Source organism: Molothrus ater, chromosome 4, assembly GCF_012460135.2.
Source record: "Molothrus ater isolate BHLD 08-10-18 breed brown headed cowbird chromosome 4, BPBGC_Mater_1.1, whole genome shotgun sequence".
Classification (NCBI taxonomy): Eukaryota; Metazoa; Chordata; class Aves; order Passeriformes; family Icteridae; genus Molothrus; species Molothrus ater.
In genome coordinates this window covers 16431097-16454692 of record NC_050481.2, presented here as the reverse complement: position 1 = coordinate 16454692, position 23596 = coordinate 16431097, and the positions used below count along the sequence as shown (strand labels likewise).

General features: G+C 42.1%; 1 protein-coding gene across 4 annotated transcripts in view; it reads left to right on the top strand.

The window, feature by feature from the left end:
• The window catches only part of ARHGAP24 (Rho GTPase activating protein 24), a 183116-nt gene extending 177562 nt beyond the window's left edge, over nucleotides 1–5554 (top strand). For all 4 annotated transcript variants that reach the window (XM_036382895.2, XM_036382897.2, XM_054514761.1 and 1 more), the window contains 2 exons: nucleotides 1539–2610; nucleotides 4824–5554. In XM_036382895.2, coding sequence (XP_036238788.1) covers nucleotides 1539–2610; nucleotides 4824–5067 — 1316 coding nt within the window. In that variant the 3' untranslated portion in view covers nucleotides 5068–5554. The remainder of the gene's footprint in view (nucleotides 1–1538; nucleotides 2611–4823) is intronic.
• Nucleotides 5555–23596: the final 18042 nt, after the last annotated feature.

Below are 23596 nucleotides of genomic sequence, written 5' to 3'. Positions count from 1 at the left end.
ACACATAACACATCTTTAACTATTGAGAAACAGGTTTGATTAAACAGATTCATGACCTCTTCTAAGCATTACTGTAAGATTAGACATAAAACAGTGCTGATTTGCAATTAGGCTACACATATTCAAATGTATAGGGACTTTGAACAAAGACTATACATTGATTGGTGCTCAGGGCCACCCTTCATCATTTCTCTTTGCCTTTTGGAAGATACAGAGTGCTTTTCTTGCACAATCATTCAAAACAAAACATGCAGATCTGGGGAATCGTATCTTTATGACGGGGATCAGGAGCTGGTTTTGTTTGATTCAGCAGAGATTTCTTTCAGAATTCCAGCCACAGGGAGATTTTTTTCCTGTCAAATGCAGTCATAAAAGTTGCCTGAGGACAAAGCAGTGTTTGTAGTAAAGTTCTGCACACAACAGGTAATGTTCTAAGAAGGAATGCAGCTAAGTGTGCCAAGGGATTAGCTAAGTGAATTTTCCTGCTGCCTAGTTCTAAAGTATCATTTTGCCTCAGCAAACAAACAAGTGAGAACAGCTAAAAAAGATACTGAGTACCCACATTGAATTGACTCTTGGTATTGGTGTATTTTAAAAATCCAGAATATTATAGAGAAGTTGATGTGAAATGACTTTTGCACAGTGGAAATTTATTGATTAGAAAAGCACAGCATGCCTCTCAAACCTTTTTAGCAGTTTAAAAATGAGGGGATTATTATAACTACCTTGACCTTGTTCCTGAAATATTCTTAATAAACTGTAATGAGGGACTGCTTAGCAAAATAGAGTTGCACATCTTTATCATGCCAAGTCCACTTCTAAGTGCTAGTGTGTAAATTACAGTGCAGTCAAGTGGTGTGCACACCAAGGGGCTGTTCTTTTAGAGGAGAAGTGGCCATCTATTACAGGAAGCACCAAGCTGTGGTCCTGCATTACTTCCATAGTGTGCTATAATGTGGCATAGTTTTCTGGCTGTGTTTAACCACCATGGAGTGGTTAAATGTATTCACATTAAATTAATTCTGTCTCATTACTGCACTGTTTTGCTTCAGAAGACTAAAAAGTCTGTTCCACCAGTGCAAATCCCTTGCCTGCCCATTTGCTGTTAAACTATCAGACATAAGTGCTGTGCCAGAATGAGACTTTGGTTTTAAAACGTTCACCACATTGAGTGGAAAGCCATCATTTAGAATGATGTTACCATGTTCTGCTCATTATCTCCTCCTGTGGTCTTCATGGGATGCAGTTACTGTCACGGTAACAGCCTCTTTGCAAATGTTCCCATTGTTTTTAGGGGGTCTGTGAGGCCTTGCTGGCTTGGTGTGATGGACGGAAGAGATCATGCTGTTGTGACCCTGTAGCCAAGAGGCACTTCAGACTTGTTAAACATTCAGGGTGTTACACAGATGGCTGCTTTGTGTCAGTGTTTGTATAAGCTCAGTGTTTGCTAGGTATTTGTGGAATCTGGGAGATAAAATATATTTATGCCTTAAATAAAACAGGCCATTCACAACCACGTGCTTGGTGTCCCCTTTCAGGTACAGTAGTAGTCCAGCAGCTCATGTCAGTGATGATAAGCAAACATGAAGAGCTGTTTCCCAAGGATGTAGACCCTCAGATGGGACCTGAGGTGTGCAACAACAACAACGAAATTCCAAAGAAAACCACTGCAGGGCAGCTACAGAACAAAGAGAACAACAATACCAAGGAGACGGCAGTGAGGCGCTGCTCGTGGGATACACCCGAGTCTCCCCAAAGGGGAAGCATGGACTGTGAGTCTCCAACTGCTCTGCCCAGCAGCAAGACAAACAGCCCCAGGAACAGCATCCAGAAACCAGATGTCACCAGGAGCCCGCCACTCACGGTGAAAAAAAATCCTGCTTTTAATAAAGGTAGCGGCATAGTCACCAACGGGTCCTTCAGCAGCTCCGTGGAGGGCCCGGAGAAGAGCCAGGCCGTGCCAAACTGCTCCCTGCAAGCCAGGAGAACGTCGTCCCTGAAGGGGCCGGTGACCAAGATGGGCACACACAGCGTGCAGAATGGCGGGGTGCGCATGGGCGTCTCCAGCACGGACGGGCACAGCAACAGCCTGGGCAGCCGGAGCCCGGGCTGGGCGCCCAATGGCTACGTCACCCTCAGGGACAACAAGCAGAGGGAGCCCTCGGTGGCTGAGTCAGGCCAGCACAACAGGCTTTCCACCTACGACAATGTCCACCAGCAGTTCTCCATGGTGAACTCTGATGACAAACAGAGCGTGGACAGTGCCACCTGGTCCACGTCCTCGTGTGAAATATCCCTCCCAGAGCACTCCAACTCCTGTCGCTCATCCACCACCACCTGCCCTGAGCAGGACTTTTATGCGGGTAACTTCGAAGACTCTGTGCTGGATGGGCCACCCCACGAAGAGCTCTCTAACCCTGGTGACTATGAGAACAAAAGTGACAGGAGGAGTGTGGGGGGCCACAGCAGCCGAGCCACCAGCAGCAGCGATAACAGTGAAACGTTTGTGCCCAACAGTACCAACAACCACAGTGCTTTGCACAGCCTGGTGTCCAGCTTGAAGCAAGAAATGGCCAAGCAAAAACTAGAATATGAGACAAGGATAAAAAGGTAAGATGGTTCAGCGCTCTACCATCTGACTGGCTTTTGCAGAGTAAATCCAAGTTTTTCTTCTTGTGAATTGCACTAACTGCAGTCACTGCTGTGTCACTCACTAGATGCTTGCCAATGGTTTGTCATCTTTCAGTGTTGACATTGCTTCAGTGATACTGTGATCCAGAGGAGTTTTTTTCAGAGCAGTTGTTTGCCATGGTTGTGACATGTTATCCTGTTGGTGTCAAAAGCAAAGCCAGAACCTTGTGAGTTTCTGTATAATCTAATTAACAAAATCAGTACCCTCTCACAGTGTTTCCATTAGCTGTTGCCTATTCTCGAGAGAAAGGCAACTGAGTGTCACCCTTCAGTGAAAGCAATGTTGTGGCATATTCCACTTGTAGGTTTTGGGACTGGGGAGACTGCTGGACTCCTTTGCAGTCCTCATTCCTTTTGAGGAGGTGCAGCATCTGGGAGTTACCTCTGCTCATCGTCCTGTCTTTGCTCTGCTGCTGAGACTTTCCTTCAAAGCTCAGACCTGTTAAAAGAGAGCAAGGGAGGGAGGAGGGTGTCTTTATCTACAGATAATGCAGACTCTGCTCATACAGAGCAATGTTGCTGGGGTGGATGGTTGTAGAGATCAGTGAATAACCTCAAAGTCTGGGCTTAGTGTTAATTAATGCACTCGGCAATGCGGAGCTGAATATGCTCTCTTTGTTACAAAGGTTCTTCATTCAAGCTGTTCAGGACTTTCTGTTCTCACCTCTGTTACACAGCAGCTCTATGCACTGGTACCTCTGGCACTGCAAGTCATAGATCACAGTGTGAGAGCTGCTGGCAACAGCAGCTGCCAGTCAAAGTGCAGCATGCAGGGTGTTGTAGTCTTTACTTGCATCACTCTTTCCAGCATAGCGTGCACTGCAGTGGAGCACTTCATGTACAGTTTAATATGTGTGCTCACTGTGTTTAGTACTACTAGCATCATAGGAGGGTTTGGGTTGGAATGGACCTTAAAGATCATCCAGTTCCAACCCCCTGCCATGGGCAGCCACACTTCCCACAAGACCCAATTGCTCAGAGGCCCATCCAGCCTGGCTTTGAGCACTGCCAAGGATGGGGCAGCCACAGACTCTCTGGGCAAGCTGCGCCAGTGCCTCAACACCCTCACAGTAAAGAATTTATTCCAAACATCTCATCTAAACCTACTCTCCTCCAGGCTGAAGCCATTCCCTGATAGTGTCCTATCACTATACCTCCTGATGAAGGGTCCCTCTGGCTTCCCTGTAGGCCCCCTTCAGATAGAGGAGGGCTGCAATGAGATCTCCATACAACCTTCCCTTCACCAGGCTGAACAGCCCAAACTTTCTCAGCCTGTCGTTGTAGGGGAGGTGCTCCAGTCCTCTTATAACTCCATGGTCCTCCTCTGGACCTGCTCCAACAGGTCCATGTCCGCCTTATGCTGGGGGCCCCAGAGCTGGGCACAGCACTCCTGGTGGGATCTCACTAGAGCAGAGCAGAGGGGCAGAATCCCCTCCCTCACCCTGCTGCCCACGCTGCTCTGGATGCAGCCCAGGATATGATTGCCTTTCTGGGCTGTGGGCACACAGGGCCGGCTCATGTTGAGTTTTTCATCAACCATCACTCCCAAGTCCTCCTCAGCATGGCTGCTCTCAGTCTCTTCTCTGCCCAGCCTGTAGGTGTGCCTGGGGTGCCATGGCACAGGTGTAGGACCTCGCTTTACTGAACTTCATGACGGCCATATTTACACATACATGCAGATCCATACTGGCAAGTAAATACAGCAGGCAGGTCAGCTGAAAAAGGAGATTAGCAGTGAAACAAAAGCATTCAGGGCACTATTCTGACCTTGTGGGTAGCACTACTGCAACTAGCAGCAGCTGGGTGTCAACAGTGCAGGAAGTAAAGGGAACAGTTAACCTACTCCTGGAGAATGACATGGAGCTGTTTCCTTCTGTGCCTTTTGCTGTTCAAAGGCATTTTCTAATTGAGCTACCAAAGAGACAAAGGTATTTTTTTAACAGACAGCCAGAGAGCTTGCCCTGTGAGAGCAGTTCATGGATGAAGCCATGGTTTGTAGATACACCCATCAGAAATTCAGTCTAAGCTTTAGAAATGACAAGACGTGTATGAATTTGTTGGTGGTGTGTGTTTCTGCTTGAGTGAGTGAGGAGTGCTGCTCAGAACCTGTCTGTTTTTTTTCCTTCATGCAGCCTGGAGCAGAGAAATCTCACCCTGGAGACTGAAATGATGGCCCTGCATGAAGAGCTGGATCAAGAGAGGAAGAAGTTCACAATGGTAGAAATCAAAATGCGTAACGCAGAGCGCGCGAAGGAGGATGCAGAGAAGAGGAATGATATGCTGCAGAAGGAAATGGAGCAGTTTTTCTCTACTTTTGGGGAATTGACAGTGGAGTCTCGCAGACCAGAAAGAGGCAACACCATCTGGATCCAGTGAGCTGTGGAAGCATAGGCTGTGGGACTTGAGGAAGGGCTTGGGGGTATTATACTGTATCAGGTGGCTGGTCACCTGTCTGAGGCTAGTACTCAACAAAATGTTACAAACCCTTGAAGGAGGAAATCATACATACATTAAGCAGTCATATCTACAGTGTGTACTTACCAAGTTATACTCTTTGAATGCTTCATGAGACTACTGTCAAGTGTTACAACTGGATATGTGTATATAAATTTAAAAACCACCTTATAGCAAGAGATGTATCTGAAGAAATATTTTAATGCAAGTCTTGTATTTAAACTGGTAAATTGAGATGTTGTTGCAATCAAGCTTTATATAAAGGCTTTTCTCCCTTGCACTTAACATAATAAGCTATTTTTGGCATTGTGTTACCATCAGCTTATTTTGTATATCAAATGGTTTTTTTGTTTTTGTTTTGTTACCCCTTTTGCTGGGGAGTGAGGATAAACAGATATGTTAAGGTAAATGTGTGGATGGTTAGCCCTGATTTGCGTCACTTTCAAACAGACAGCAGGATTGAGAAACTGAAATATGACTGAAGTATGCCACGGGAAAAATAAAGCAATACTGCTTTCACAGAATTGATGGCCAGGGGATCAAGTTCCAGGGCACCCCATTGTTAAATAACAAGTGAGGATATGAAGTCAGCCTAGGCTGGGGACAGTGACAGAGGGGTAAACAGCTGCTTGGGAACAAATGACAGCTTGCTGTTTGGGAACAAATATGAGTGACCAAGTAAGAAGTTGGGGAGAGGGGAGAGGGGACTTAAGGAGAAGTTCATCACATGACCAGAGTTTTTGGTGTACCCTAAAGAAGCCCTGTGCCTGATCACTGCAGTTCAGAGCAGGGATATAAACCAGTTGTTCAGACCACATTTGCATCTGACTTACCTCTGCACTCTGGGTGAAGGTAAGTCCTTTTTGTAGTGCTGGTGAAGAGACACACGGGAGGTTTACCTGGGGATTCTGGTAACCTTATTGGTGTGATGGGTATCAAAAAAATAATTTAAAAAATGCCCATGGTAGAAGTTACTGGGGCAGCTGGCAACAAACAGTAAATAAGGAAGAAAACACACCAACATATTCACCACTTGTATTTACAGTGTATATTAACAAGTTATCACACTGTCATGAATGCTTCAAGAGATTATTGTCAAGTGTTACAACTGTGAAAGTTCCAGGCTCTCAGCATCACCAAGGGAGCACCTAGAGGGAACAGCCTGGAGCGTCACAGCAGGCAGAGTGCCATGGAAAGAAACAGCAGAGCCATCCTGTAAATTAATCATTTGTTTTTTGGCATCTTTAAACACAGTAAGTATAACCTGTATTTTCTCCACCGTGTTAAGGATGTTTGGTTTTAACTTAGGGTTTAGGGCTGCAGTATTATTAGGGAGGGTTGTTGAGACATCTTGGCTTCCCTCTAGTGTCTCTTAAATATATTGCAATTAGTTTTTAATTCCAGCTGAAAATGATTGATGAAGGTGGCTTCAAAGAACCTTCTTGGTTATAGTATGGATATTAAACAAGTATTAATTGGGTGTGGGTATTACACTGGGAAGCAAACATGAAGTTTTAAATTCCAGAGAAATACAGAGCATTACATGTGGTGCTTGTGGATGCATTGTTTGTGTGTGGTGAAGTTCAAAGTCCTGTCAGGGCAGCTGTTGTCTTGATTGCTGTGAACATGTCCAGTGCACCTCCAGTCTATGTGTAAATCAGAAAAAAGTCAGAAAGGGAGAGATCAATGTATGAGTTGCATGTTTTACATCAGTTAGCAGCAATCACAACATGTAGCCACAATGGTGAGAAGAAAACAGATTACTATGTTAATTCTGGTTTTTTAAATTGAATGAGAGACCTTGATAACTGATGCAGTAGGCTTCACAATTTTAGAAATATCTGACATCTGTTTACATGACATCAAAGCCTCTAAGTATTTTCTTAAATGGAATTTCTTTTCTTACACTAGATGTACATAGTAATGAATGCTTCTATCAAACCTTGTGTTAGGCAGGATTTGTCTGTTTGTTTCAAGGTTAACTTTGCCTGCATTTGAAGCTTACCTCCATGGTTCAAAAGGTATTTAGTCAGTTCCTCAAAGAATGTTCAAATTCCAGTTGCATGGCTAAGCACTGACACCCAAATTTCTTGCTTTGCAGTCCAGAGCAAGTCTTCACCTCACTGTCTTGCAGAAATCATCTGTACAGAGGGGGAACTTGAGTAGGCACAGCAAACTTAGAAGACACCACTGACAGCAGATGTCCCTTCCCATCATGATCCATCCAAAGTATCCCACTCCACCTGTGAGATTGCAGCAGCATTTAGGCTGTGGTGATAAAGTTCATTTATGTCTTTTAAATGGTCATCTTCATGCTCCTGTTACTGTCGTAGTTCTTTAAAAGCACAAAGTCCTTGATGTTTCTTACATTCAGAATCTAACACTGGTCACTTCTCATCTGGATGTCACCATTCCCAGGTGGCCCACAACTCCTGTGCTTCTCTGTTCCCTTCAGCATGTCCAGCCTGAGTGTCAAGTGACCTGCTGGGGAGGACATGCTGATGGAGCCAAGTGGCCAGGACATAAAATCACACTCCTGCTCATTCAGTGCAGTGGAAAGGGGCAAGATTTATTCACAACATTAGGGTTAATGCAGACTGAGCCTGAAAGCTGTGATAAAACCTAAGGATTTCATGCAGTGCATTTGTAGATCGGTGTCTCTCATAAAGGCAGTTTTTGGGATTCTTACCTGCTAAGGTACTGAATATAACTGAGACAACTGGTTTTATCATAAGCTTGGGTAATGAAGCAGGCCAAGCTAAGAGTGTTACCTGCTGCAGGAGAGCACTAAGTTTCAAGTATCAGTTAAAATGAGGTTAATATATTTGCTTTCAGCTCTTCCTGACAGGTCTAGTGAGCTCCCCAGGTTAATAGTCTGTTGTATGAGTTCACTGGCCAGCTCCAAGCTGAGAATGGCAGTACAGCTCATTCCAGCACATTGTCCCTCTGCCTCATGCGCAGCTCACGAGAGGCAAGGCTTTTACAATTAATCAGCACAGATGGTGGGAAAAAATCTATTGAGCTGATGACCTTCTGGTCCAATCCCAAGGTTCACATTACATCCAAAAGCATAATTTCAAGACACACAAGCAGGCTGGAGTTGATGCACAGAGAGTAAGAGAGTGATGCCCAGTTAATCCCGTCTTCAACCACATCGTGGGAGCACTGGGATGGGTGCTCATACCCTTATGTGCCTTTGCACAGCAGACTGGAGAAGTGGCAGAAACACCCCATAACTATTGAGTGTTAGATGCTGGTGCTCTACTTTGAGAAGCTTTTGTCTCCCCTTCTGTTTGTTAGAGTCCTACTACACATTTGGAATATGCCCCGGTGCAGCAGGATAAATGAAGTTACTACACATCTTTGCCACATGTTGTTATTTCAGCAACTCAGCATCAGTTTCCCAAACAAAAAGATTAATAAATAAAATACCATGTGAAGGGATTTTCAAAACTGGTGTTAGGTTTTCATGAGAACAAAGAGGAAAGGAGCTTGCTAATATTACTGCCCTTAAGCAGTACTTGATCGAGTAGTTAAAGTGCTGGTCCAGAAATTTTTGAGAAAGATACAATTTCCTAAAAAAACCTAATATTTAACAAATATTTCTTGTGTAGCGTCCCTATTGGGATGGAACAGAGTCAGAGTAAGGACAGAATGAATAAGCAGGTACAGTGATTTGCACATTTTGACAGCCCAGTCAAAACAGCGAGTTGCCTCCAGCTGCTCTACATTTGAACACTTCCTGGATGAGTGAAACTCCTAATTAATTTCCTTTCTTACTCTTAAGTCCCTCTGGAGTCTGTCCATTGAAGAGGAGAGTGCAGACTCTGTGCCCCGGCACATCTGGAAGGAAGCAGAGGAGATGGAAAGGGGAGACGGGCAAATAGAAATTAACACGTACTTGTGATGTGGGCATGCAAAAATAGAGGAAGCAGATGGGAGAGATGAGGAAAACAAGGAAGTTAATATGCCTGAAATTGCCATGTGTAGGTGGTAGTAATCTGCCCTCAGTTAAGAGCATTCTTTGAGAATGTTGTGTTATTATTTCAGAGCTTTTTTGGCTTTAAATTGCTTTGTGGGCTGACACCAGGAGCTGGCTCAGCTGTTCCCCGACTACCTGCCTTGCTTTTGTGGGTCCTGTGTGCCAGCAGCGAGAGTTCCTGGGGGGAAGCACCCAGCAAAGCCATTGCCGTGGGAGTGGCAGGAGGGAGGGAGCCCAAAGCTCGGGCAGTTCCCCTGGGTTGCCAGCACTCGCTCTGGAAACTGCTAATGGCCCTGCCCTGTCATCCAGCATCTCTGGAGCAGCGCTGCTGCTGCTCAGGAAATGAGATTCATGCTGATGCAAATTGCCGTGCCTCTGCAGAGGTTCAGGAAGCGGTGGGAGACACTGAGAGCTCTCCCTGCCAGGCTTTTAGAAGCTGTCATAATGTGTGTAATTACAATTAGCGTTGGTGATCTAGTTTTATTGGAAAAAGGTTTTATTGGAAAAAGGCTTGCCAGCAATAAAACAGGTTTCTTTAGTATGCCAGTAATAATGGAGAGTGCAAAAAAATTTTTTTGAGGCCAGAAACATGATCGTGATGCAAATGTATTCCTTGCTTTTTCCCAGAGGGATCCAGGATAATGAGCTTTATATGCAAGACAATTCCACTTTTGAATCTTATAAATGCAAGAGTGGAAAACCCCTTCTACCTCTGTGTATTACTCTCTTCATGAGAAAGAGGTTTAAAGTGATTAACGTTCAGTAGCACTTTGTGTTTAAAATACTATTATGAGCATGGCTGTACTTTTTTTAGTGTGTGGTATTTAGGAGGTGACTTGGCTTGGGACCAAAATAGGTAATTTTGAGCACCAGTATTTTCCCTGTTGTTCATGTGCCAAAGGTGCAATCTTGATTTTTTGACCTTAAAAGTTAGCATTTACTGAAATGTAGTCTACAGTTTAGTAAAAACAATGATGATTGTTGCATGTAGCACTACTTGCAAATCAATTTCCTAAACTGTAACAAAAACGGTTCTCCAAATCTTCAGCATTGCTGAGCTATGCCAGTAATTGGTATTTTTGATTGTGCATTGTATGTATCAGGATGAACGTGGATTTTGGCAGAGCAGGATGACAAATGTAGTGCTGTTCCCACTTTTAACCTAGACTGAGCACTCTGGTGAGGTTTTGCTTAATTTCCTCTTGCAGATGTGTTCCTTGTGTAACAGTGAGACCTTACTCTGAGGATAAGTTGTGTGTGGAAAAAGTTACAAATTCACACCTCCCTCATTCCATAGGAGTTCCCATGAGTAGACATGCCTTAATACTAACAGTGCATGTGGCTAATGGATATATTTGTATAGTTTAATGGTATTAATAGTGACTCTATCACAATTGACTTAATTTATATTCTTCTGTCTGACTGGAGGGACCTACATCAAAGGAGGCTGAAATGGAAAGTAAGCAGGGTATGAACCATGGCAGAAATGAAGCATCTCTGGAGGCAATTCCAAAGGCCATTAAGAGAACAGTTCATGAACTATTAATGTATTTCTGTGCTGCCAGCTAGGCCTGTTTTTCCCAAGGCCCAAAAAGCACACTAAGCTATTAAAAGCCTTGTCTAACAAGGAAAGAGGTGGAGACCTGCTAGTATCTACTCAGGAGGATATGCTGAGTGAAGATGGACAGCTTTGGATGCCCTGGAGCCAGCGGGGCTGGGTGCATCTGCAGTAGCTTACAGGACCAGGCACACATCCCACCTGGAGCTCTCGCTCCCCAGTCCAGCCAGTAAGCCCAAGTGGCATCCATTTTAGGAGCAGTTGTTCAGAAGAATTTTCTTCTTCTGTGTGGATTCTGTGTTCTTCTGTACTGATCGCACACACTTTAGAGGTGTGAGGTGCTGTGGATTAATGGTGTGACAGGTTTTTGTTCCCTGTCAGTTTCTGGGCAATTTTTAAGAAAATGTAAACAAATTACTTGGACACTCCTTCTCTACCATCCAAGTTCTACTGTCAAGGCAAACAGGAAGAAAGACGGGGGGGGAAAAAGAAAACCGGCTCCAGTTGTAGCATCTGTTTCTTTGTTTAAACCTTATAATCTCAGTGGACCTGTATAAACCCTATTCTTTGCAAACCTGTAATTCCAATGCACTGAAGCACACCTCAGGCAGGCCCTGCTCTCTGCTGCTTTAGTTATGCATTGCAGTACTTAACAATAAATCTTGGTTTTACTGTGGGGAGCCAAAATCCATCACACCTCAGCAAAGGCAATTAAAAATGCAGGTTAGCAGGAGACTGAGGTCCACCCTGATGAACACAAATCAACAGGCCTGTCACAGACATTGATTTCCTACTTAGGAATTTAAAAAAATTACAGAATAGTCAGTTGTGAATGTTAGGTGTAAATATTGCATTGATTTTGATATGAAATAGAAGAGGAATATATGGTTAAGAGGTGTGTGCTGAACACATTAGAAGAGGTCAGCAGATTTGGCCTGAGAAACTGGAGTTGAATCAGTGACCCACCTGAGGACAGCAATAATGCATCACCTTCGTGTGATGGCTGACACTGAGGGTGGTGATGTTTAACTGAAAGTCTGTGGTACTGCAGAAATACAAATCTGATGTTGTCCTCTATAGATTATCCTCTAAATCAGGCAGGGCCTAATTAAAGGCCTTAGAGACTTACTAAAGGCATAAATTTGGGATCAAATGTGGCCTACTATCAACAGAATACGGTGTCCAGAAACTGCTTGGGCAAGTTCCAGAAAACTGGCCACAATCTTGACAATTTACTGATTGTTCTGTGGTTAATCTCTGGGCATCTACTCTGTTGGATTTATTTCCTTCTTCCTGATCCACTTCTGCTGAACTCTTGACACTGAAGCACCACTTAACAACGAATATTCCCTAAGTTCTGATTTATGCATGGGATGTATGAGATGGGGACACAGTCAGAAGGCAAGAGAGATGTCATCCTGCTAGAAGCAATGTAGCCACAAACCCCTATTCTCAGCACTGCAAAGGCTTTCAGGTGGATTATCCTGCACTCTGTATGTACAGACACGCTGTCACAACCATGACAGTGCTGTGCATACAGAATGTCTTTGTTTTTGCAGACTGTTCAGTGCTGAATTGGCTGGTGTGGTGAAGGAGGAGGTGCCAGTGGATCACAGGAGTTTGTAGATCAAGCAGTAAAACCAAGAGCTCCCTAATTCAGAGAGTGACTGCCCAGGAATTTAGAGATAAATGCAAAACTCTGCACCCCATCTTCTTTTTTCCTCTTTGTGGATATGGAGGGACAATTGAAAGGCAATAAAGTGAAAGAAAGATTCAAATTTGTATTAAGACCAGAGTGTCTGAGACGATACGGAATTGGGAAATTTCTGTGTGCTGAGTACTGTGGTCTGGCAAAACAAGCCCTTTAAATGCTTTCTTCTTGGAAGATAGCTCCAACCCTAGGTACGTACAGGATTGGCCCAGGAGAACAAAACCCAGACGGTGGCTGAGTAATTGCCCAGGAGTGCAGAGAGGAATCAGGTAAACAATGGACTGTGTCTCTTTGTCCAGAGGCTGTGAAGTGACACCAAGGAAGTGAATGTCAGGGAAGCTTTTTTTCCTACCTTGGGAATGTGTCTTTGCTTGATGACACAGCAGAACTTTCTTCTTGATGGGATGTGTCTGGCAAGGACAAGTTCCATCTTCAAGGTAGACTTGAAGATGTTTCCTGCTCCTCCTAATTGTTTTGGCTCCAGAAAAGGAAAGGCATCTTGAAAATCTGTGAAACTTGATGACACTTTTGGCAGTGACCATTATCTACCCTTATACAATTTCCTCTTGTAAATTGTAAATATCTTTAATATCTTTCCCCACAGGGTCCTAATAGCCATTGCTAAAGTCTTTCTGGTCTTCTTTTCACCTACTAACTTAGTTGATTCCTAAGGTTTTCTGTGGACCACTAACAACTTAGACCAAGTATCTGCACCACATAGGTAGAAATATACTAGCAGAAGAAAAGCAGTCACAGAGTAAACCTTCAAATATCGATAGCTGTGATCCCAATCCAGGAGCTGTGTGCTTGGATAAATCCCAAAGCCTTGAGCTTTTCATGTGTATATAAATTTTAGGAAGGATTGACTTACTCTATTGAAATTATGTGAGCTTATTATCAGGCCAAGAATCACCTAAAAAACCCAACAAGAGAAACAAAACCAAATAAATCACAACACCAGAACCTGCATCTATCTTTAAATGCTTTCTTACATGCAATTCAAATGTTTGATGCTAACACCAAATGCCATTACTTGGCACATAAAACTTGTTAAATGTGTGAATTACTTGTTTTTTTAAACTGATGTAGTGGAAGGAAATGCTGGTCTCACCCTCTTCTATCTCAGTGATAATCATGCTTGCAGAATAACTGTGAAGGATGGCAATGGTTTCAAGCTTTAAGGATTTTAGAGGAGGAGTAGATAAATACACAGTGATATATAAACAGATAGTACTCCATCTATATCTGAAAAGATAAGTGAGATTTCCTGGGACACATACAACAAGGCATTTTATTTTGTCCTATTTGACTCAGTAACCACAGCATTTCTTGCTTGTGACCATTTATTCTTACTCAGAAGCTAAGGTTATCTGCAGCAGCCACAATAACATAAATTATGTTGCCAGTGAGGCAGTTCCCCTGCATACTGATACCAAGAAGAAAACCCTCACAGCCTGCAATTCAATTAGGCAGTCATTTTTGGTAGCAAGGGTCTTACCATGGGCTCTGTGCCTCTCCCTCCAAGGCTTCAATCAGTGCTTACACACCTGTTCTTGGAGTGTTTTGTTGGTCCTTTGGATCAGTGCTGTGTAAATATAGAATATTAAGTTTATCTGGAGCTACTGCAGTCTATAAATATTCAAGTGTCTGCTGCCAGTTTTGTGGATGTGAGATTCACGTTGCACTAATGGAAATTATAAATTCAATCACAAATGTGGAGGACTCTTGAGAGACACTTAAGTGCACTGAAGTATTAGACATCTAACATGTAAAAAATCCTAATAGGAAGGAAAATAATTGTGGCTTTTCAGTTACACTTCACAGCTAGTTCTACAAATATTCTTTCTCTGCACCAGAATCTCAGTAACGCTGAGTTCTCAAAAAAAAAAAAATTCCATTTTATATGTTTTGTGAAATGTGATTATTTAGTTCTGCCACCATGTACATGCCACTGTGTGTTCAGAGAAAGGAATGATGTTGCTTATGTGGTTCCTTCAATCTCTCTGCAAATCCAGGCAGTTCTCCTCTGTGTCCTTGGAAAAGAAAATGGGGTGGAGCCTGGTGTAAGAGAATTTGCCATGTAAGGACTGATCCATGCCTCAGCGTTCTCTACTGGGAAATCCAATGCTTTTCAATCTCTCTTACCCAGATTTAATTGTGTAACCACTTTATTCTTAACATTCTTATGTCTCCTTGTGTCTTCCAGTGATTAGGAGAGATGGGATTCAGCCATATTCCTGCCTTATCACCTGTGCCAAGAGGTTTTCTGCATCAGTGCAAATGCTTTTGTAAAGGGATTTCATTCTGCTAGCTTTCCAGTGTTGCAGTAGGTGCTTCAAATGCAGTGCTGCGTAATAGTGTGACTTGTTCAGAAAGCACATTGGAATGCAGGTTTTTAATCTGGGTACCAGTATCAGTGAAGGATAACAACAATTTCCACACTCTGTAGCTTCCTGAGGCTACAGCACAGGTTCTGTTTAGCACAGCACAGCTCATGTGCCAATAAAGTTCAGAGCTGTTAATTACAAATTTATTGAAGGTTTATATGAGTGCATGTAAGCACATCTGATAAAGCCTGCATCTAATCCTGACTTGATGGGTGCTGATCACAGACACTTCACAACTGCCATGCTGGCATAGGAGTTTAGGAAGCACATTGCTATTTAGAAATAATTCCATTATATCCTGAGCAGCATTAGGGATCTGCTGGGCAACCAGAGAAGGATTATTATTTTTATATATTGAAGATTTTTCCAGTTTAATCTGTGGGATTTCTTTATGGGAGACAAGAACTGAAAATTCTGTTTTCTGAATACATGCAACCACTTTGTTATTAAAAAAGCGAACTTCTGATTATTCTCAAATCCAGAAAGTGTTTCCCTCACATGACACGTGTCAGAGTGTAGTGGGCAACAATCCTCACGTTTATCAACTTCTTTGGAAATCATCAAGTGCCTTTTAGCCTTTGTCATTCAAAAAGCATGCCACGTTGTCAAGTCATGAGTTAAGTTGGGAATTACTAGAGCCAACATTCCAAGTGAGCTTTTTATTTACCACCTCTTTTTATGTCCCTGTCAACTTTGTATCTTTCCTGTTGTTTCAACACTTGGCAATAGGCTTTTGATAGGCTTTTCCTATGCAAAAAAAATTACTGAACTGTAACAATATGAAGACATCCCTCTTTGCAGGTTCTTCTACTTCATTTTTCAGGAAGTTTTTCATTAAATCATGTTACAGCTCCTATAAACAAAAGCAGGTTGACAGCTCTGTGCTGGTGCAAACAGTTTTCATAAAGTGTTGATACCAGAAAGAGGAGTTCAGTACAAAAATACCATGCAGAACACCTTTTATTAATTGCTGCAAAAACCTTTTTAGGCGAGGCGTTTACTGCTCAGCTCAGCGATTCACCCACTGGACTATGAGGAGAAAATACTGGTTTCTGTTTGCTTGTTTGTTCAGAAGAAAGGAAATTGTGTCTGCTGTTACAACATCTAGCAATGGCTGCTATGTGAACTAAAGTTTGAAGCTTCTCAAATGGAAATGAGAATTGCAATCCCAAACTGAGCCCCCACGGCTAAATCTTTTTGATGTGTTCATTAATTAATTACCCATAGCTGAAGGAGATTAGAGCAGAGTTCAAAGCTGAGAAATATGCAAAGGAAATACTGTTTTAGACAAGAAAATTAACTGTAAAAGTCTAGTTGAGTTTATTAGGGTCTTGCTCTTAGGAAAGTTTCACCAGCCATTCTAGTGAAGATTTAGTTTCACTAGAAATCCAGCTCTAGAAATTGTTGGGGTCTCAGATGTTTGTGTATTGTGCCTTACAAAATATGTGCTGCCACAGCTAATTTAGTACTCTGGAATTTATTTATAGCCAATCATACTTCTGTGGGGTTGGGGTGGACTGAAGAAGAGCTTGTCATTCCTTCTGGATTTTCTGGATGTCTAAAGCTGTTGTGATGCATCTAATCTAAGCCTGAAGATAATAACAAAATATTGCTTAAATTGAATTTTCTTTGTAACCCATAAAACCAGGCCCAGACCCCAAGCTTCTAAAATAAGTTTACAGGTTAATTAAGATATGAATCTTTTCATCTGTAATTTCTGGTAACTGCAGGTGAAGCAGAACTATACAAAGGAAAGATGGATTACAGTAAAAACCCTACAGCTCAGCCTTTTATTACATCATTTTGCCAAACAAAAGAAAATTAAGCAAAGAAAACTAGCAGTGAGGCTGCAGACAATGAAGTGGTTTGCAAAGATGCATAATGGTTTTACTGAATAATCACATTTGGCTGAAACCAGCCAGCCAAACAATGAAAACTTAAAATCAGATTTCCTCACTGTGGGATGGGCAGTGAGTTCATTAAGCTGTATGATTCATTAAAAATAGTTTTACAATGCAAAGGATACAAATCCCACGTACCCCAGCCTCTCTTCTAAATAAAGGGCATTGGCCTAGGCTTGCACTTATTGAGTTCACTTGAAAGATTTGAACTTCAGCTGCGGAATTTCCCAGTCTCCTCTTCCCCATGTCAATAAGGGGTTGGAGTAGTACAACAGGTGAGTGTAATTTCTCTGATACAGACTTTTCTCCCTCCCTTGTCTCCTGTGACACTGTGTTTCCTTACGTTCAATAATTAATTAAGCAGTGAAAGCAGGAGTATGTTGGCTTGAAGTGCAGAGCAAGAAACCATCTTACTTCCTTATCAGTGTGTTTCCTGCAAGATTAAAAATGCTGTGACTTATGAAGCTTCCAGAGAGGAATCCCATAAGGTAGGATTAAACAGGAAGATGTTCTAGGTTATTCCCTGCTATAATGAAAAATTGTAGTAAATACTTGACTAGAATTCTGGGACCACTGGAATTAGAATTTAGGGTGTTAGGGTTTTTTTAAGGGAGAGTTAATTTCTCACTTAGTGAAGGCTTCATCAGCTAGAAGAGACTAATGGACACTCAGTGGTTTGGGACTACTTGTGAAAGAAGATTGTGTCAGCCAGGATTGAGAGGTGGAAATGCTGTTGTCTGACCAGAAATTCCTCCCCTCCTGCTTGTGGAAAGGTAAATATAGGCTGGAGGCAGGTGTGGAATGGCAGGTGTGATGTCCTTGGGTCTTGGAGGGGAAGAGCAGATTAATGTTCCAGTAGCACGACAGACGTGGCAGGTGGAGGTTGGTGCTGCTGAGGGCTCCTGCTCTGTGCACTTTGAAAGGTGGCTGGTGCTTCAAGGGACACTGGAGGAGAGAATTATGGTTAATCCTTAAAAGCTTTGACAGTACAGTTTGAAAAATAGCCTGGGAGTGGGGCACAAGGGTAGAGAAATAGAACTGAGAACCGCTTCTCCAGTGAGGTAATACTACCTGCCACCAGAGAGCAGATTGAAAAGCCAGCTCAGGTCGGAGAAATCTATGCCAGGGCCACGGGTCAGCTGCTTTATCCTTTATCCTTGCAGATAATGGAGTGTGGATGTCAAAAAGCTGAACCAACTGCCTGGGATCTGAGTCCTAAAGTGTGTGTATATATATATATAAATATATATATATATATACGTGTGTGTGTGTGTTTATATACACATATACACACATGGCTTATATAACTTGTTAGAATACAAGTCTTGCTCAAGTAATCGAAATGTGTTTCAAGGAGCCAAGATTTAAACTTTGCACGTATGTCTCAGAGCTGTGTGTTACTTCTTTATCACTTCTGTACTAACAGAGGAAAGGTTTCTCAATTACCCATTTTTTCCTAGCCCTTTTAACAAAGGCTCTCTAAAGAGTAGAAGTGTAGCTTTTTTTCTCCTTTGATTATTTACTATGGAATTCTATTTTACAGTTGCAAGCTCATCTTAATTTAGGATTTGTAGGGGAAAAAAATACCAAGGACTAGTTTCTAACTCATAATGTGCTGCTTACTGACAACATACTAATGATTCTGCAAGCAAATCAGTTTCCCTCACCTGTTCTATTTTTAAATGTATGTGTTCATTCAGCAGCTGGAATTTATTGCTGAATATGGCAGCAGTACAATAGAATATTTTCAGGTTAAGAATGTTATGTTTATTGGCTCTTTTGATGGAAATAAAATAAAAAACTTTGACCAAGCTCCATTTTATAAGCTGAGCTATGATACATTTAACTCTGAAGGGGTCAGAGCTTTCTCTTGAAACTATCTAAATATTTTAAAAAAACAAAGAAGTGTTTAGTTTATCTAGGACATGTTTTGAGTCCAGAGTGTAGAAACTACTAACTCAGGGCTACTACAGCATCCCTAAAGTGCCACAGGATGGCAGCCTTTCAGAGCAGTGCATTGTTATCCTGTGGAAAATCCTCTAATTCATTTTCTGCCTGAAAATTGATGAGTGTTCTGGTGTATTTCTTTGTTACAGAAACCACTGTCCAGCTGCATCATATTGTGTTTTGTCTGGATGGTCATAGAGCTTAAAATGTTCTTCTCTATGGTGCAGTCTGCATTTTAAGCCTGAAGCTGAGATTAAAAAACAAGGGCAATCAAGTATGGGTGTGTAATTCTAGTTCTGGATGTTCTTTAACCTATTCTGTGCTTAACAGAGTCTGGAGGGTTAATCTCTTTTCCTCTTGCATGTGATGGGTTGCTTTGCTTTGTCACTCATATCCTTCAAATACTTCCAATGACATTTTGTTTAAGGTGAGATTGCAACCTTATAAAGTACTTTGAATAAGGACAGCCATTATTGTGGGTGGTATATGAAAAGCAGTTGTTACTGTTGGTTGTTGCAAAAGAGATTCCTGCACATGTGCAGGTCTCTAAGATTACCACAGACAGTGAAGGAATTGTGTTCACATGGAGCTGACTGTCTCCATAAACTCTGCAGGACCTCAAAATTTATACAACTTTAATACCCATATAAAGAATTTATCAGTTCCACATGAGTTTGCAACTGTGTTCACAGGACAAAAATTGCAAACTTTTTTTTTAAAATCTTGATCTAAGATTCCTTAGTACATGATTGTGATGTCAGACAACAGCTTTGAGGTTACATTGGAGTTGACGATTGTGAAAACTCTTTGAAATAAAAACAATAGATACTTCTACATAAATCAACAGAAGTACGAGGAACTGAATTCTCTTCTGAAGCAGCTGCCTGAGCCACATAAAAAAATGCGAGACCAGGAGATTGAGGGAGGTTAATTCTGCCCCTCTACCCCACTCTTGTGAGACCCCACCTGGAGTGCTGCATTCAGCAGGTCTAGATTAAATATTAGGAACAAATGTGTTAGGAGGGTGGTGAGAACTGGCACAGGTTGCCCAGAGAAGCTGCAGATTCCCCATCCTTGGAAATGTTCAAGAGCAGGTTGGATGGGACTCTGAGGAACCTGGTCTAGTAGAAGGTCTCTATTGAACTGGATGATCTTTAAGATCCCTTCCAACCCAAACCATTTTGTGATTTTATATTGGACCCAAGCCTCATTTCAGGGCATCATTGATCTTGCCATTCCCGAAGTCATCTTATACATATTTTGTCTACTGAATACATAGCAGTCTTAAAAACAAACCCAGATTTTTTTTTCCCTGTTATAGGGCATGACAGAATACTGCCAGCTGCTTACATTTGTTCCAGCAGGGCATCATCCTGTTGAGTAAAGCTTCCTTCAGAGGCCCATCTTGAGCACCTCAACATGAGTGTGCAGGGCAATGTAATGTAATGAATCTCTGTGTATTCAGCAGGACCTTGCTGCCCACAGCCAACCCCTCTGTGGTGGAACCTGCTTGCCATGGATTCTAAAATAAGGCAATTATTTATGTTAATATGGATCAAAGGAGAAATGGGGCCAAATGCACAACTGTAATATATTAAGTTTTCTTGGGCTTCATGGGATTATTTTGACTGAGCTGCTCTAACCACAATTCATGAGCCGAAGTCTCAGTTTGCTTTGGTGCACCAAAGGGTGCAGATCATACTTACAGCCAGCACACTCTGCAAGCATAGACTTGCAGTCATAAAATCAGTGTCTAGGTTCACAAACAACCAATGCTTTATTAAAATAAGGACATCAAAAATCAAACAATCTCAGAATTTTTCCCATTATTAACATTCTCTGTGAAAAAAACTCTCTCAAAAAGAGATGACTGCTTTTATTCTTTGCCAATTCAGTTATGATAATTTTAGATGTAATTTCTTACTGTTATGACTGCTATTTGTGTTAGAATGTCTTTCTTTCTGTACTTTCCTTTGGGATTTGTTTTCAAGAGGTCTGCAATTTGAAGAGAAAATACAGTAAAACATTCATAGGCTGCAATGGAAGTGGGGCAGCACACTTGTAGTTCTTGCTTCGGTTTTGAGGAGAGATGGTAACCAAAGCTGGGCAAATGGTGCTCCTAGATTAAGAAAACTCTAAGAAATCTCAATATTTAACCCAAATAGGGTGAAGCTGTGCTGCAGCACAGTTCTGTGACCCTACAGCTTCTACCACACAGAAAATCAGGATCTTTTAGAAGTGTTGAGGCAGCTACTCTGCCTTCTCCATCATGGTGATTTTCCAGATCCTCAGCTCACCTACCACCCACGTGGGAAGGTGGTTCACAATTTATATTTCACCTCGATTACCAACAAACCACAAGCCTTTCTCAGCTTCCAAGGCTTTCTGAATGCACTCCTGGGTCAGCTGAGAGTAACTGCAAAGGCAGGATTTTCTACCTTTAACTTTCTGCCTTCCTAAGAAAAAGGAGTTCTCTCAGATGAGGAATACTCTGAGGGGTGGATATTTCTGGCCCAAACTTCCCCCAGCTACTGCCACATAAATCCAGGTACTGCATTCCCTAGAAGCACTGATTATGTGGCAGGAATAGGATCATTTTTAACCTAACTGAATTGGTTCTTTCCAAGCAGCTTAGACACATTTTGAATGACTAGTTCAGCCCTTTGCTTACATGATCAAGAGAACGAAAAAATGAGTCATCTCATTTTGAGAGCTTCTTCGCAGAAGGAAAAATTCTGTCCTGATGGTAGTGTATATATTATCCCCTGTGGACAGGCAAAAGAAAAATAGGAGTGATAGAAGGATTCAGTGGCTGAGATTGTTTCATAATGTGAGGGAGCTTGAAGAGAGCATATGAGAAAAGCCAGAAAGGTGCTGTCAGAATCGCTGTTTTCCTGTTTCTAAAGAATTTCATGTAATGATGGGTGACACAGTCTGTCCTATAAGGTAATACCAAGTTACAGTCTATCCTACAAGTTAATATCAAGTTGGTTTCCCCACCCCCTACAGTGAGTGATTATGTAATACCTTAGCACAGTACTCCTCAGTCTCCTAAGAAATGCAGAGAAAGTGCATGTTTGACTACTTTGAAAGTTACCTGGTATGTGTATTGTAAGAAACATTGAAAAAGTAGAGATTGAGTGCTCCAAGGGGTCAGATAAACAAGTATTGATACTCATCTAATTTAGGTTTAAATAAAAAGGTAATCACATGTTTCTCATTTAGTTTAAGAAAATAGCTTATATAAGTAAATTGATAAATAGCTCTCTATTTCTTTACTAGTGGAATTTTTCTCTTTGTTTTTGGAGAATTCTCTTCAAATTCTTAACAAATTCCTCACAGGGCAGTAGTTCCCTGTTTCCCTTTTGAGAGCTGGGAATTGCAAGGAGATGCAACTGTCTGATTTAGGATTGAGTTGTAGGTATTAGCCTGCTGTAATTTCTAAGTGACCAGTGTATATATAAGTATAATGATACCTATTAGGCAGAAACTGGAGAACCTAACTTATTTCTTGCCACTGTGTGGAGAAAAAAAAGGAATCCCAAATGCAGCCTTTTAGTTCTGGAGATATTATCCCACAGCATTACAAGTGTACTGTGCCTGGACTATAATTAGCCTATTAAAAATAATTTTGAAGGACAAATAGAAATCAATGAATTTAAGTGAAGTTTAAATTAATCTTTGCACAAGAGTATCACCTTCAAAAACTCTTAATAGTCATGCAGATATTTTGCCTTTTCTGAGTTGGGTTTTAGTCAGAAGCGTAAACAAATGGGTATGAATTCACTTGGGCAGGACTTTGTGGCCAATAACTGCACTGCCATTCAGTTTCAAGGAATGGAACTGGCAGAGACTGTGTAATTTATTTTTTTCCCCTGTTCAGATTAAGAAAAAAATCCCATTCACAGTGGAGAATTTATCTACATCTGTCACTAATATACTGCCAATTCTTTCTTAATATTAGCTTCACTAGAGGCATTTCCAGTGTCAAATATACAGCTGTAGCCAATTCTAGAAAAGCAATTGGTATAGACTATCATTCTCTCTGAGCTTAATTTGCACCTTAATTAACTGTGTGTCTGTCCATAGCTCAGTGTAGTCCTGCTCTTTGACAGAGCATGAAGTGCTAGAAATAAGTAATGCAGGCTAATGCACACAGCCAGCTAATGCTTATGGGACTCCAAATTATTTTAAAATCACTGTTTGTATTTTGCACTATGTTTTCTAGAACTTGGACAGCATTATGATTTCTGCATCTTGAAGAAGGCAGCAAATCAAGGTACAGTTTCAGTCCTTAATTTCTTCACTTCTCAGTTCTTGTAGGTGTTTTTTTGCTAGTAGCTCACTGTAGCAGGCAAGAGCTTCTGTGTACATCCTGTATGATCATATATTGCCTAGTTATGCTGATTTTTGAGTCAAAAAATGCCTTACTGGCTTCTTGCTCCGTGAGTAGAAAGCAGAATTTTTAAGGTTACTTAATTCGTTTGGTAGCATTGTTTTTTAGATTTCAGTTCCATGAGAAAGCCAGAACACCAAGCAGGCTGCCAGTTACCACCTCGAGTGTTTCCGTGCGGGCACAGCGAGGTGAGGCACAGACAGCGCACCTGCTTTGGAATAATAAATCACCGATGGAGCTGAAGTTAGCTGCGCTGGTACTTCCCCGTGCTGCTCCCCACGGGGAGCAAGCATTGTGGACTTCCCAGGTGTCCTGTACTCGGCCATGCACTACGTTTGTATTCTTTGCGGGCTGAAGTTTCTCTGGGAATGCCGGGTGCGCAAGCACCGCGCATTCCCGGTTTCCCGCGGAGGGAGGGAATGAGGGAAGCGGCCCCCACGGAGCTCCAGCTCCGGCTCTCCCCTCACGCCGCCGCTGCCGAGCGCCGCCGGGGGCGTCGCTATTTTAGGATGAAAAAAGGGCTGAAAAGGGCCTCATTCCCACGGGATCTGTGCCAGGAGCACAGGTGT